This window comes from Numida meleagris, chromosome 6, assembly GCF_002078875.1.
Source record: "Numida meleagris isolate 19003 breed g44 Domestic line chromosome 6, NumMel1.0, whole genome shotgun sequence".
Taxonomy (NCBI): Eukaryota; Metazoa; Chordata; class Aves; order Galliformes; family Numididae; genus Numida; species Numida meleagris.
This window is the reverse complement of record NC_034414.1, coordinates 38,662,742-38,676,902: the sequence shown is the minus strand read 5'-3', so window position 1 is coordinate 38,676,902 and position 14,161 is coordinate 38,662,742. Positions and strand designations below refer to the sequence as shown.

At 36.8% G+C, this 14,161-nt stretch overlaps 1 protein-coding gene across 3 annotated transcripts in view; it reads left to right on the top strand.

The window, feature by feature from the left end:
* SEC23A (Sec23 homolog A, coat complex II component) overlaps positions 1 to 14,161 on the top strand; it is a 28,354-nt gene that overhangs the window by 8,440 nt on the left and 5,753 nt on the right. For all 3 annotated transcript variants that reach the window (XM_021401254.1, XM_021401253.1, XM_021401255.1), the window contains 11 exons: positions 845 to 989; positions 1,343 to 1,501; positions 2,316 to 2,431; positions 4,326 to 4,449; positions 5,374 to 5,454; positions 8,331 to 8,420; positions 9,471 to 9,577; positions 10,601 to 10,754; positions 11,434 to 11,511; positions 12,064 to 12,225; positions 13,659 to 13,745. In XM_021401254.1, coding sequence (XP_021256929.1) covers positions 845 to 989; positions 1,343 to 1,501; positions 2,316 to 2,431; positions 4,326 to 4,449; positions 5,374 to 5,454; positions 8,331 to 8,420; positions 9,471 to 9,577; positions 10,601 to 10,754; positions 11,434 to 11,511; positions 12,064 to 12,225; positions 13,659 to 13,745 — 1,303 coding nt within the window. The remainder of the gene's footprint in view (positions 1 to 844; positions 990 to 1,342; positions 1,502 to 2,315; positions 2,432 to 4,325; positions 4,450 to 5,373; positions 5,455 to 8,330; positions 8,421 to 9,470; positions 9,578 to 10,600; positions 10,755 to 11,433; positions 11,512 to 12,063; positions 12,226 to 13,658; positions 13,746 to 14,161) is intronic.

Sequence of the window (14,161 nt, the reverse complement as noted above, 5' to 3'; positions counted from 1 at the left end):
ATGTTGTGTGCTAATGGAAAAATCAACCAAGTGTTAAGCCTTCTGACAGGGTGCAGACTACTTGGAAACTAGTGGCTGTAGTCTGTTTCTTTCCTGGTAGTTTGTATTGCAGAGAAAAGACGTAATGTATGGTAGTAAAATCGTCTGGATGACATTTTTGAAATGTCCTGAGAGAATGTTGGACAGGTGTAATATGGATACATAAATAACTGTTTCTGTTGGCTTGTGCACTGGAAAGTGTTAATAACTACCTTAGTGCCTCTCTTCTGTCAATATCTGGTTTTGTCTGCTCTTTCTCTGTCTTTTGCTCCTCTTTTCTCCCCTGTAGTCTCTCATTTGAAAATTGTGGGCTGACATTTGATTCTCCTGTGTACCTAGTGAGACATAAAATAAATTGATAAAATCATTAAAAAAAAAAATTAAATCTCAGCCTTCCTATAGGTGAATTTGTAGAAAGTCTCTTGTAGAGAAAACAAGCATTCGTATTCATGTTTTTTCTGGTTTTTGATTTTTTTTTTTCCACTGAAATAGTGACACTTGTTTCTTTTTGAGATTCATAGATGGTTATCTGCTGTTTTCTTCTGACTAGATGTGGTTCTTTCTGGATAGTGGCAATACTTTAAAGTCAGCAAGCTTTTATTTTACAAGTTTTTTGCTGGACTCCTGAAGCTGATATGTTGTCTATATAGTGCTATTGAACTGCGTTGTTTTGGTGAGGCAGAAGCATTGCTCTGAATCTAGAATGGTGTCTGATATTCCTAATGTGTGTCTGCTTTGTTGAGCAACTAGTATAATTTTTATTGAACAATTACAATATAAATTAATTCTATCTACTTGTTTCCAGATTTTTGCAACCAGTGCAGAAGATAGATATGAATCTTACCGATCTTTTGGGTGAACTGCAGCGAGATCCTTGGCCTGTTCCACAAGGGAAAAGGCCCTTACGTTCCTCTGGAGTGGCTCTCTCTATAGCTGTAGGACTTCTTGAGGTGAGAGCTTTAACTACACTTGTGCTACTATGCTACTATGTAAAGTCTATGTAACTAGACTTTTGTTACAGAATAGCCCACAAAACCAATGTGTAAAAATTTTAATAATTGATGCATATTAGGTGTGTATGATGGTTCTGATTAATATCATGTTATACATGCATAGAGTAATTGTGTGTTTAAATATGCATTTCAAAGAGACAAGTTGGAGATTTCGGATCAGCAAGGAATTTTTAAAAGTACAGTTATTGTTAAAATCTTATCAGCATGAAAAATGCCTACATTCTTCTGTTTGTAGAAAAAAAAAAAAGTAGCAAAAAGTGGTTGTTTTGTTTGTCTTTTATTTCCTGCAGTGCACTTTTCCTAATACTGGTGCACGTATAATGATGTTCATTGGCGGACCAGCTACACAAGGACCTGGGATGGTTGTAGGGGATGAGCTGAAGTTACCTATAAGATCGTGGCACGACATTGAGAAAGACAATGCTAAATATGTTAAAAAGGGTACGAAGGTAAGAGGTGATTTTAGGCAGTTACCTGTAAGTAAATATTTACAGTGCATGGCACTGTAAAATACTGTTAGAAGAGGTAGTAAACATATAAAGAGGTGGGAATTGTGTGTTTTTCAGTAACTTTCTCTGAATAATTGTGTATCCTCATCAATTTTCCAGAAATTTCAGCATATTGACTTAGGACTTTGTCCAGCTCTCATTAAAATTCTTCAGAGTGTTTCCCTGATTTAACTTGGAGCAGGTCATGTTACTAAATGGTATATCTAGAGTAAGGCTGTCTTCTCTACAAAAGCTGCTTAAGACTGTTTCTTTAGTTGGGGGGAGGATTAGACCGTAGTATTTAGGCACAGTTCATTTCATCCTAAATGCACGTTTGTGCAGGTGAACTGCATCCAGAACCTTTTGAATCCATCTTAACTGATTATAATGGGATCTAAATTATTAGCTCAGTCACGGGCACCTGTCATTGTAGACGCTTGAGATTAGAGAAGTAATTTAAATTCTGTGAGTTGGATCTACTCCTTAATGCACAGTTGGAAAAGAAAAAATCAAGGTCATTTTCTAGTTGGAATAGCAACTACTGGTCTTTCTAGTGTGTGTTGACTTCTCAGCTGGTCAGAAAGTGAAACACAGATGTGGAAAATTCCAGTTTAAAGTTAACATTGGAAAAAAACGTTCTTCTATCTTTTATTAGGATATGGTATGGATAAAATCTGATAATGTTTTAGAAAAATTTTGGGAGTCAAGGATATAATGTGAAGTTGACAGTTCATGTCATAAATTGCTTTAAATTGCATTTTCATCTCTCATTTAGCATTTTGAAGCCCTGGCTAATCGTGCTGCAACAAATGGTCACGTTGTTGACATATATGCATGTGCATTGGATCAAACTGGTCTTCTGGAGATGAAGTGCTGTCCCAACTACACTGGGTATGTGCCCATTCGGTTTTAAGTAATCTATGTGGATGCAGTTTCTCTTTTTTTTTTTTTTAATTATTTCACGGGAAGCACTTAGCAAAAAACGTTCTGCAGGATTTATTTATTTATTTACTGTGATGTTTGCATTTGTGCTGGACTTTCTTGGTTTCTGGCAAAGTTGCCACTGTACTTGTAGGTTTATCAGAAGTCTTTTTGATGTTTTTCTTTTATTTGATCTGCTTGTGACTTAAATAACATGGCTGTCTTAAACAATTTTTCAGTGGTTTTGTGTATATTTGTATGCTTTGAGCTTATGCTCAGATCAAGACCGGTCTTCTTTTTTCTCTCTGCTCAGAATGGTACAAAACTCAGTACTATTCCTTCTGTCTCGTTTATGCCCTTCTAGATACTGTTGTTCATAGATTCAGCTACTGTCTCAGATGATTATCAGGTTGCATACTTCACAAACCGTGTTGCTCCTGATTTTTGTTCCATCTAGCCAGTTCTACCTTTCATATGTGCTCTTGTATTCCTCCAGCATGTCTTGCCATCAGTTCATTTTAATCTGATCAAAACAAATTCTTACCTTTCTTACCAACCGCTCCTCTATTTTGTTTCATTGTTAATGACATCCTCACCCTTCCTGTTAGGCAGATTTGGGGCCTGTCATCTTCAGGGGCCTGTCCTCTTCAATATCTTTATTAATGACCTGGATGAGGGCATTGAGAGCACCCTCAGTAAGTTTGCAGACGACACCAAGCTGGCAGGAAGTGTCGATCTGCCTGGGGGTAGAGAGGCCCTACAGAGAGATCTGGACAGGCTGGATCTCTGGGCTGAAGCCAACGGGATGAGGTTCAACAAGACCAAGTGCCGGGTCCTGCACTTTGGCCGCAACAACCCCAGGCAATGCTACAGGCTTGGGGCAGAGTGGCTGGAAAGTTGTGTGGAGGAAATGGACCTGGGGGTATTGGTCGATGCTCGGCTGAGCATGAGCCAGCAGTGTGCCCAAGTGGCCAAGAAGGCCAGTGGCATCCTGGCTTGTATCAGAAATAGTGTTGCCAGCAGGAGTAGGGAAGTCATTCTCCCTCTGTACTCAGCCCTAGTGAGGCCCCACCTCGAGTACTGTGTCCAGTTTTGGGCCCCTCACTGCAAGAAAGACATTGAGGCCCTGGAGCGTGTTCAGAGGAGGGTGACGAAGCTGGTGAGGGGTCTGGAGCACAGGCCTTATGAGGAGCTGCTGAGGGAGCTGGGATTGTTCAGTCTGGAGAAGAGGAGGCTCAGGGGAGACCTCATCGCTCTCTATAACTACCTGTAGTGAGCTGGGGGTCGGCCTCTTCTCTCTTGTAACTGGTGACAGGATGAGGGGGAATGGTCTCAAGTTGCGCCAGGGGAGATTTAGGCTGGACATTAGGAAACACTACTTTTCTGAAAGAGTGGTCAGGCGCTGGAATGGGCTGCCCAGGGAGGTGGTGGAGTCACCATCCCTGGAGGTGTTCAAGAAACGTTTAGATATAGCGTTGAGAGACATGGTTTAGTGGGGTTATTGTTGGTAGGTGGATGGTTGGACTAGGTGATCTTGTAGGTCTTTTCCAACCTAGCTAATTCTATGATTCTATGATTTACAGCCTGGGATAGTATTTTCCCAGTGACAGATTTTGTTATATATTGCAATCACAATTACCTTAACACACTGACTAGGCAAAACTTCACTTAAAAAAATTCATTCCTAACACTTAGCAGAATGTTAATCTAATAATAGTCAAGACGACAAAAATGTATCTCACTATGAACTGTCTTTCATTTTGATCTCTAATAGAAACAAGCTACTTAAATCCCATATGCTAAATAATTGCATCATAAATCATGTACTTTAACTTCAGATTTTTGTTTTCTTTTTTGTGTCTAGTGGCTACATGGTAATGGGAGACTCTTTTAATACATCTTTATTCAAACAGACCTTTCAGAGAGTATTCACAAAAGATATGCAAGGACAATTTAAAATGGGATTTGGTGGCACATTAGAAATAAAGGTAAGAATAAAAAATGTAGTGTGTTAGTGAAGCACTACCATGGGGTTGCTATGAAATGTAACATTTCTGTCTTTTAAGGAATTTTTAGGAACGAGCTAAAGTGATTTGGGATTTGCTTGGACATAGCTGCTACTGACTAGTTACCTTTTTGCGCTTTTGCAGTTCTCTAAATGTTGGTTAGATATAATGTTAATTCCCTGCATTCAGTGAAGCTAAAAGGGAAACTGTACTAAAATTAGTCTGTTATGAGCATATAGCATTTTTCATTTCTATCTTTGGCATCAGTTGCGAGTGTTTCTTTGATTTAGGTCCAAGCTGTCTATGTAGTGCAGCAAATATTTCATTTTCCATTTTTGTCAGAATCCATTTTGGCACTTCAACAGTGCTCATTTGTATCTCCTGTCTTTTCAGAAGCTTAGAGCTGAATGTGTTCTGGGTTCAGGTATAGCTTTCAATCATCTTTCTTGGAAAGTATTACAACATTGTCTGGTAGAAGAATATGTGGCTATTTTCTTGTTCAGCAAAATTCTGTTTAAATTTTTACTACCGAGACAAATAATGGAACCTTCTTTTTCCATACAAATGTTGCTGTGAATTTTGTTGGGAGATCCTGGAAAATGCAATAAGAGAGACTCAGCTATAGGGGAATGCACAAATCGCTTAAAAGAGGAAAATTACATTGCAAGAGTGTAAATGATTGGATTTTGATTTTAGGTATGTTTAGAAGATACAGAGAGTGAATTTGCTGTGAGATACATACAGACTTAGCCTACAAGTGTTCAGTTTTAATCTCGTGTTTTGAATATTCTGATGATATCGCTAGAAAATAGACATGATAAACTATTTTTTTAGTTTATTTGTGATAAACTAAGGCTGAATTCTTAGTGTGGCATGTTAATGTGTGTTTTTCTTTTAAATATAAAGACTTCAAGAGAAGTAAAGATTTCTGGAGCTATTGGACCCTGCGTATCTCTAAACTCTAAAGGACCTTGTGTCTCTGAAAATGTGAGTAAAATTTGCTGCCAATGAAGGTAACGTCCCATTATGGTAAAGTAGGATTCAGGATTTTTGGATCTGAAGAGAGAGAGGATGGATGAAACTTTTCCGTAAACTGTGTTCGGTTTTCACAGTTTTAAATTAAGTACACTCGAGGGCTGTTCTTTGGATAAGTTCGTGTTCACTGCTAGTTTAGATTGGAGTTGTATTAGACCTTGCAGGTGCGTTGTTACTTGGTTATCATTGTTCACTGGGTGGTTGCTTTAAAATTACTATGGTGGAGCTATGTGCTCATGTAACAGAAATCAAGTAGAAAGTGGTTAACCGTGCTTTAATGTTAAAACCAAATCTATATCCTTTTATCCAAAAAGAGAGCCATGAAAATACTTTCTTTAGAAAGACTGAGAGAACAGGAGGAGACATTAGTATAGCTATTTCACCAAACGTGCATTTAATAATCATTTGGATCCAGCTATTACAGGCTTCTGAAGTAAATCCCTTAAATTTACAACAGACTTTAATCATCATTTATTTGCTTATCAAATGATATTATTAGAGTTTAATTTTGACTTATATTACAAGTCAAAAACAGTTAATATGAGTAACCGATGTCTTAAATGTCAGAAATCTCTGGTTTTGTTCCTAATAGGCTCTGCGTTACAGAGCGCTTTGCGGTGTACAAGTGCTTACAAATGGCATACTCTGAAGCATTAATTTTTTTTTTTTTTGAAGCAAATATTTTTTTTTTTTCCTGTAGCATCTTTGGGAATTAAAAATCTCAATATAGTAATTTTTTTTTCTCTTGGTGGTCTGTCACAGATTTTCTGCTATCAATTGAGTGATTGAGTAAATTACAACAAAATTTATAGTGCTTCCCAGAAGCAATTAAATGCGCAGCTCCCTTTTTAAGCTATATATTTAAATCACAGGGGACAGTCAAAAATTTAATAGTGAATTCATGTCTGTTGCCTTGCAGTTATATCATAATTAATTTCTGTTCCAAAAACCTTTTTGTTGAGATTATCTGAATTAAAATTTTTGAGGTAAAATGTGTGAACTGTATGTAGATATGTGCAACTCACTTAAAATAGTAACTGGATAATTAATTTAGCTGCAACACTTGGAATACAAGCACAGTGGCAACTATTGCCAGTGTAATTCTCAAATATTTTGTTTGGTTTCACGTGCTCCCTTATGAATGAAGCTTACTTTAATTTCATTTTTTTGGATACTGGTGTTGTTTTGATGACAAATATGAGACGTCACTTCAAATCTGTCACAATCTGTATCCAGATACTTTGTTAGTTACTAGTGACTAGGTACTATATACTATACGGACTACCAACCAGAAGTTTTTAATGGCATGGGTTAGAAGTGGCATCCCACTTGAGCTCATTTTTCATAATTGTTGTAATTTAAAATGATTCACTAAGTGGAAGTGTTCTCTTTCCAATCAGGTCACAAAGGAACTAAGTTTTTCCTGATATATAAAGCTTAGTTTAATGGAACAATGGAGTTGGAACAGTAACAGTTGTAACAAGAAATCATAGTCTGGTGTGAGATGTCTTCCATACTCAAACAGTGTGTCACTGGGAGTTGTCACATAGTTTCAGGAAAGGATTTTGATAGGATACACTCTTACAGCTGCTCTCTCTGCAAACCTATGCTTTGCTTGATACTGAATTCCCAGCAAAAGCACTCCACGATTTTCTTGCTTCTGACAATTCTGTATTTTTTTTTTTTTTGTCTCTTCTTGTCTCTTTTAAAAATTACTTTTGCATGAGGAAACCTTTAGTAACCAGCATTTCACCAAGGTTTAATACATCTATGCTACAGCTCGTTCTTCTAGTAGACATGCGTTCATTTTAATGAAAGAGGTAGAACCCATCTGAAATAGGGTGAAGAAATGTGTGGTGAGTTACCCCTTTGCTTCTACTTCACGGAACTCTGCAATTCTCTTGCCTGACTTGTTATGTGTTAGCAATGAGATTATATATTTGCTCTAAAATAGTGGTAGGAAATTCACCTGTCTTATCAAAACCTAGAGAAAGTTTTCCACTGGAGTATACCGTAGTGCAAACCTTGTCATACCTGAGTCTTCCTTCTGTGGGAGGTGACAGAAGACTAGTAGTAGGGAAGCTAGTAAAAGTAATTGTAGTAGAGGAAACAGTCGGTCTACATCTGGTTCATTTGTCTTTCTTCAGTCAAACAAATATGTTTGACATTCCTCAGTCTAAATTTCCTCCTTTTGCTGCTAAGCTAGAAACTGTGGTGCATCTCTTTCTTTTTTCTCTACATCTTCATGCTTTGGGAAGCTCAACATTCGATTTGTTACTTCTTTTGTGATGTTTCTTCAATATGCAATGATCCTTTAATAAATGAAGGACATATACATTGCCTCATGCTGTAGTAGTGAATACACACGACAAAACGATAGGAATGGCTCCAGAGGTCAGGAGCTTACCTAACCACCTTTGGTTAACGCTGTGTTTTCACTAGGCCTGCTCACTAGTTGCTGGTGAATTTTGCCCATATCCCTCACGTGCTGCTGTTTCTTTTGGGTCTGCTTAAGCCAAGTGTATTAATTTTCTTTTTCACATTTCCTCTTTTTTGACTTGCTTTTTCAGTTTTTCTGATTCCATGTTCTTACCTTTCTAATATTTTAAACTTTTTCAAACTGTTATCTTTTTTGTTAAACGATTCTTGCATTCAGCATGGTAGTTGTATTGCAAGTGTGTTGTTTTTGTCTGAGAAGATGGCAGAGTGACCAGGGAGAAAACTTGTAGCCGAATAATTGTGAAATGTTGCCTGTAATAGACAGATGCTCTGTTGCAAATATAATAACATTCCTGTTTTGTAAAGTTGTTATATAAATCTGTTTACAGGAGATTGGAACAGGGGGTACTTGTCAGTGGAAGATTTGTGGACTTAATCCTACTACAACACTTGCACTCTACTTTGAAGTGGTCAACCAGGTAATACACGTTTGTTTAGTTGTCTGTTAATTTCATTTTATGTGATTGCTGAAGGCTACATGATCTTTTTATGTCTTTTTTTTGTCAAGCACAGTAATAGGTATACAAATGATGTTACCGTTCTGTAGCATTGTCAAAGTTAAGGACATGGACCTTAACAGATTAATGATGAGTTAATCTCCTTCTTGGTTAATGAGTGAGATTCAAAGTGCTTTAGCAATTTTGGTTAAGGTTCATCGTCTAAGTCCAAATATTTATTTTCAGAACGTTACTTAGTGGAATATAATTCTGTTCCAATATATGAAGATGCTGTAATCTGTTTATTTAAAAGTACTTTTCAGTATTTCTGTTTCAGTTACAAGGTAATTACTTCATAATGTTAAATCTTAATTTTGGTTTTGGTGCTCAGTTTGTAAGTAAAGTAAGTAAAGATTGGCTTAAATGAAACACATTAGGGGCATACAGTCTGTACCCCTCTCTTCCACAGGGAAGTTTTAGAGAAGAGGATAAAAACATGGCAAGGAAATGCGCTGTTCAATTCTACTAATTTCCCTTCTTTCACATGTTTGCTGCTCAGGAAAGCAGTGAGCTATGTATTCTGTGTACATATTACATACTGCAGTATGCAGTTTATGCCTAAATTCCAGCCTATATGTTTCAGTGTTGATTTATGGGATTAATTTGTTGACTTTTTATAGTGATGTCAGTTTTGTTGTCCTGTAATTCCAGGGTGTTCAGATACAATTGTTGATCTCATTAGATTCTAACACAGTTCTCTTGAAAGTATTGTTGTTTGTGAGGGCGTGTGGAAGGAGAGAGAATCTTTAACGGTATCTAGTATGCTCCTTCTATGCCTTAACAGTCTCCAAGTTTATTAGCTACGTTTAGTAAAGATACTTGGTATGAAGAAAGCATCAGTCAATGCATTTATAGAATTTCAGACGGCTTTTGTTAAAAACTTTATCGTATTCTATCCATTTGCTTGTCCATTTTCAAATTACTCTGCAAGATCTTGGGAGCATCTGTTTATTTTTTTCCTCCCGCACTTAGCACAATGCTCCAATTCCTCAAGGAGGACGTGGTGCGATCCAGTTTGTGACTCAGTACCAGCATTCCAGTGGACAGAGGCGTATCAGAGTGACCACAGTTGCCAGAAAGTATGTGGTTTTTCTTTTTTTTTCCTGTGACAAATCATATTTGAAGAAGAAAAACACATATTTGCCTTTCATCTTCAGATTTTTATTACCAGTCCACTGTTCTGGGTTCTTTAGTGCCACAGATGGTGAGGGCAACTTTGAGACAGTTGACTTTGTTATATTCTGTGGGCTGTTTAGTCTCCAAGAGATTGCAGTGGCTGTATAATGATGTTTTGATAGGGCTCTAAAGATTCTCTTGCATCCAAGTGATTTTAGATGAAGAGGAAGCACTGAGTCAAATTCTGTGGCCTAAACTGAGGAGGTGATGAGGCTTAGGGAATGATAAAGGTCACCTTATGCCTTAATTTGTGAGTGTTGCAGTTCAGAGGTTTGTATATACCTGTTCTTCTGTGTGTAATCTTTACCTGCAGCTTTCCTGGTTCAGTTTACTTCTCAGTTTTGGAAAGCGGTGTTTAATATTACGGAGACATCTTCCAATGTCAAATGATGTTCCCTTTAAAACGAAGAAGATTTTCGATTGGTTAATTTGATGGAACACTCAGATTTAAAAAAAAAAAAAAAAAAAAAAGCAAGCATTGACATTGCTGTTAATGAGTATCATGTTAACATTTGTTGTGTTAGTAAAATCATCTTGGTAAGTGGTAAAAGAACAGAATAATAGTACACCTTGTGAATTGAGAATAAGCAATTAGATCCCAGAGCAAGTACACAAGAAGACTGTGAAGATGTGTGACTAGCTTTGTGGACAGTATTTTCTGTTACTTAACTTTTCACAGTTTGTCAACTTTTTAATATAAGTAACTGTTTTATTTGAGTATGTGGCATTTCTATAAAGGACATTTATAATTAACTTTTTTTTTCCTGAGGGGCTGCTCATTTGTACCCAGTAGTTTTTTGAATCTTTGGCATGAAATTTTCTGTTAAACTGTAAACACTGTTTTCTTTGCCTTAATTTTGAAGAAGTCTGTTGAGAAGTTGGGAACCTTTCTTTGTGATGCAAATATATGTATTTTTCTTTCGCAGTTGGGCAGATGCACAGACACAGATTCAAAACATTGCTGCATCTTTTGACCAGGAAGCTGCAGCAATTCTCATGGCTAGACTGGCAGTGTATAGGGCAGAGACAGAAGAGGGGCCTGATGTACTTAGGTGGCTGGACAGACAACTTATACGACTGGTAAGAAATAAATTAAGAGTTAAATTGTTTTCTTGTCTCCAGACAATATTATTCATTGGTATTCAGTACTTGTTTCTTAAAAGTGGGATGAGGGGGAAGTATTTCCACAGGTGGGCATGCAGAATTAAGAGAGAATTTATATTTTGAAAGATGAAAGAGCACCTCTGTTTTTTTCACTGATTTATTAACATATCCTCAGTCTTCAGCACTTGGTCACTGCCAGCAACTGAGAGAAAATCTAACACGATGCTAGCAGATATTGGAAGTTTGTAGATTAAATATGTTAGGCAAAAAAAGTCAAAATTCTCATTAGTTTCAAAACCACTTTGTTCTTAGAAATACCGTTTTCTTTTCTGTTTGTTTTTGATTATTATTTCTTTCCTGTAAGTAGCTTTAAATTAAATTATTAATAATGATGTTCTTCAGGACTGTTTAATCATCTAACTCTGCTTTGTGATTTAAATGAAGAACAAAAAACCATTACAGACTCATATGCAAAATAACTGTTTGTTAAGAAAAGAATTTATGTCAGTTTTTTTTTTTTTTGCTGGGTTTCTGTTTGGTTACAAAGGTGTAGGCACCTCAACTTGTATGTTTATTAAAACCAAACAAGCTTACAGTCATGGCATGATGAAGCTACCATGTTTCTGAACTTAGATACAATTTTCTTTCACTCCAGTGTCAGAAATTTGGAGAATATCACAAGGATGATCCAAGCTCTTTCAGATTTTCAGAAACCTTTTCACTTTACCCACAGGTGAGTAGAAGGAGGGTTTATTAATATTAGAGTGAAAAGAACTTTTGTGTTTTAACACTTGTAAATGGTGGGAGGAAGATTAAGAGAATTGAAAGGGCAAAAGTGAGAACTTTCGAGTTGAGATGAAGGCCATTTAAAAACAAAGAGAAGAAAAAAAAAAAAGGAAACAATACCAACAGCTGTAATCAAAGGGTGGGGGGGGAAGGCGATGCAAACCATAGCTGCTCACCACTAGCACCCAGTCCCTGAGCAATGGCAGCCTCCTGGCCAACTGCCTCCAGTATTATTGTTGAGCATGATGCCATGTGGTCTGTTTGGGTCTGCTGTCCTGGCTGTACCCCCTCCCAGCTTCATGAGCACCCCTGGCTTATTTGCTGGCAGTCTGTTTGAGGTCCATTCCAATCTTTGCCATTCTTGTTTCTGTGATTCTGAGACTTGGAATTCAAATTTGCTGTGGCATTGGTTTCTTGTGCTTTGTTCTCCTGAAAAATTTTCTCACCTTGTACGACTCTTATTTTGTGGAAGTTCAAATAAATGATTTTTGTTTTGCAGTTCATGTTTCACTTGAGAAGATCTCCTTTCTTACAAGTTTTTAACAACAGTCCAGATGAGAGCTCATACTATCGTCACCACTTCATGCGTCAAGATCTAACACAGTCCCTTATCATGGTTCAGCCAATTCTCTATGCTTACTCCTTCAATGGACCTCCAGAGGTATCGTTATGTGTAACCTAACTGTAGATTAAAATATGCCGTTTTGAGAGAGGGATGTATTGTCCTTGTTGTCATACGCGTTATAAAATATGTTGTTTTAAAATTTTTTACATGAGAAAATACTCATTTTATATAGGACGAAGAACAGAGCGTATCTCAGAATTCTAATGTAACAGTCTTGAGAGAAAATCTTGCTTTGTTGAGAGATTATATTTTAAGCTAAGGAATCTTTTTTGCTGCTTTTTGAAAGCAGTAGTAGTTTTGTTTTTATGGTGCTGGAATGTAACAAAAATGTGTTTTTTTATTTTAATATGCTTTTCAAATTAAACAACTGTTCTTTATAGTATACAAAACTCCCTCCACCTCAGTACCCTCATCCAAACCTTCTAATTTTGATGTGGTTACCATATTTGGTACAGAATCTCAGACCTTATAATGGCATATACTGTATAGATATACTGTATTTTTTTAATAAAATAAAATAAATGGTCCAAAAAGACGAGTAACGTAGGAGGCAGCACAAGTAGTTGGGAAAGAAAGAGCGAGGAAACTGTGACACGGTGAAAATGAACATAGTAGGCAAGGATCTTGGCAGCTGGAACCTAATTTTGTTAGGATTTTTTAATACTATGTCATGAGAATGAAGACTTTTCACTGTGGAATTTAATTTAAAGTAATGAGGTGGTTTGTGAGGAGCTCTTCAGAAGTGTGAGATTGTTCTCCTGCATATAAAGAAAAGTCACTCACGTGGGTGATGTGGAAGGGAAGCGTGATCAAACTCCCACTCGATCAAAGTGTGAGCTGACATTTCAGTGTAGAATGAATGATAACTTTTTTTTCACCTTGGAATAATAAATATTTTTGCTGTCTCTAATATGACTGATCCAATTAAATCAGATGGTGCTAATTCAATGAAATCATATAATACTAACATAGTAAAACTGCCCTTAATAAGGTGAATTACAACGTTCAAATACAAAATTAGATTTCATAAATCATCCGTATTTACTGTAGATAGTGTTGGAAGCTATATGCAGTAGTAATAGCTGCCAGGACAAGACCAAAAACAGCCCAACCCAACCCCACAACCCCTAAATCCCATACTTGAATAACCACCACATTTTTATACACTGAAATATCATTAAAGTTAATGGCATTGTATGGGGAAGGCTGGAGATATTTAAAAGACTAGAAAAGCGCACAATTTTGAAACAGCTTATGAATTCTGTTTTTATTACTTTCATGAAGTTGAATATTCAGAATCAAGATGGATAACTTTACAATAAGATTGTGTAACATGAAAACAAAAAATACGGAGCTTTAACAAGAAATGGGAGAAGTTCTGACGATACAGTGACTTACTCAAAGTGCTTGTAATGCCTGTGGCTGCTCAATTCTACATTAGTTGGAAACTTTTTGTTTTTAAATCTTAGCCTGTTCTTCTGGATAGCAGCAGCATTTTACCGGATCGCATTCTTCTTATGGACACCTTTTTCCAGATCCTTATATATCATGGGGAGGTAAGATGAGTAATTTCTTAAGAAAATATTCTTTTTTCTGTTGAAGTTCTATATTGTGAAAGTCAAGGCCCAGTTCTAAAGCACTTCAGTGCCTGATACCATCTGAGTGTCCAGTACAAGACTCCTCATTCATATTTGTAGTCTGGTAGTCTAACTTGCCTATACACAGGTAGCTGGCCTTGCTGTTTTGGGTCAGTCCTATTTCTTTGGACAAGTTTAGGAGGAATTGACTTCAGTATGCAGTTTATTTGTTTTAGATCAATATTATTCCAGTTTTTGAGAGTAGTATTTCTACCTACACCTGTTTTTCACTCATATATTTTAGACCTCTGAATTTTCTGGAGTAAGGAGCCAGTATACAGTGTTTTAGAATCATCCATCATAAATTGGTTCTAAACTTCTTTTTTCTTCCTGTT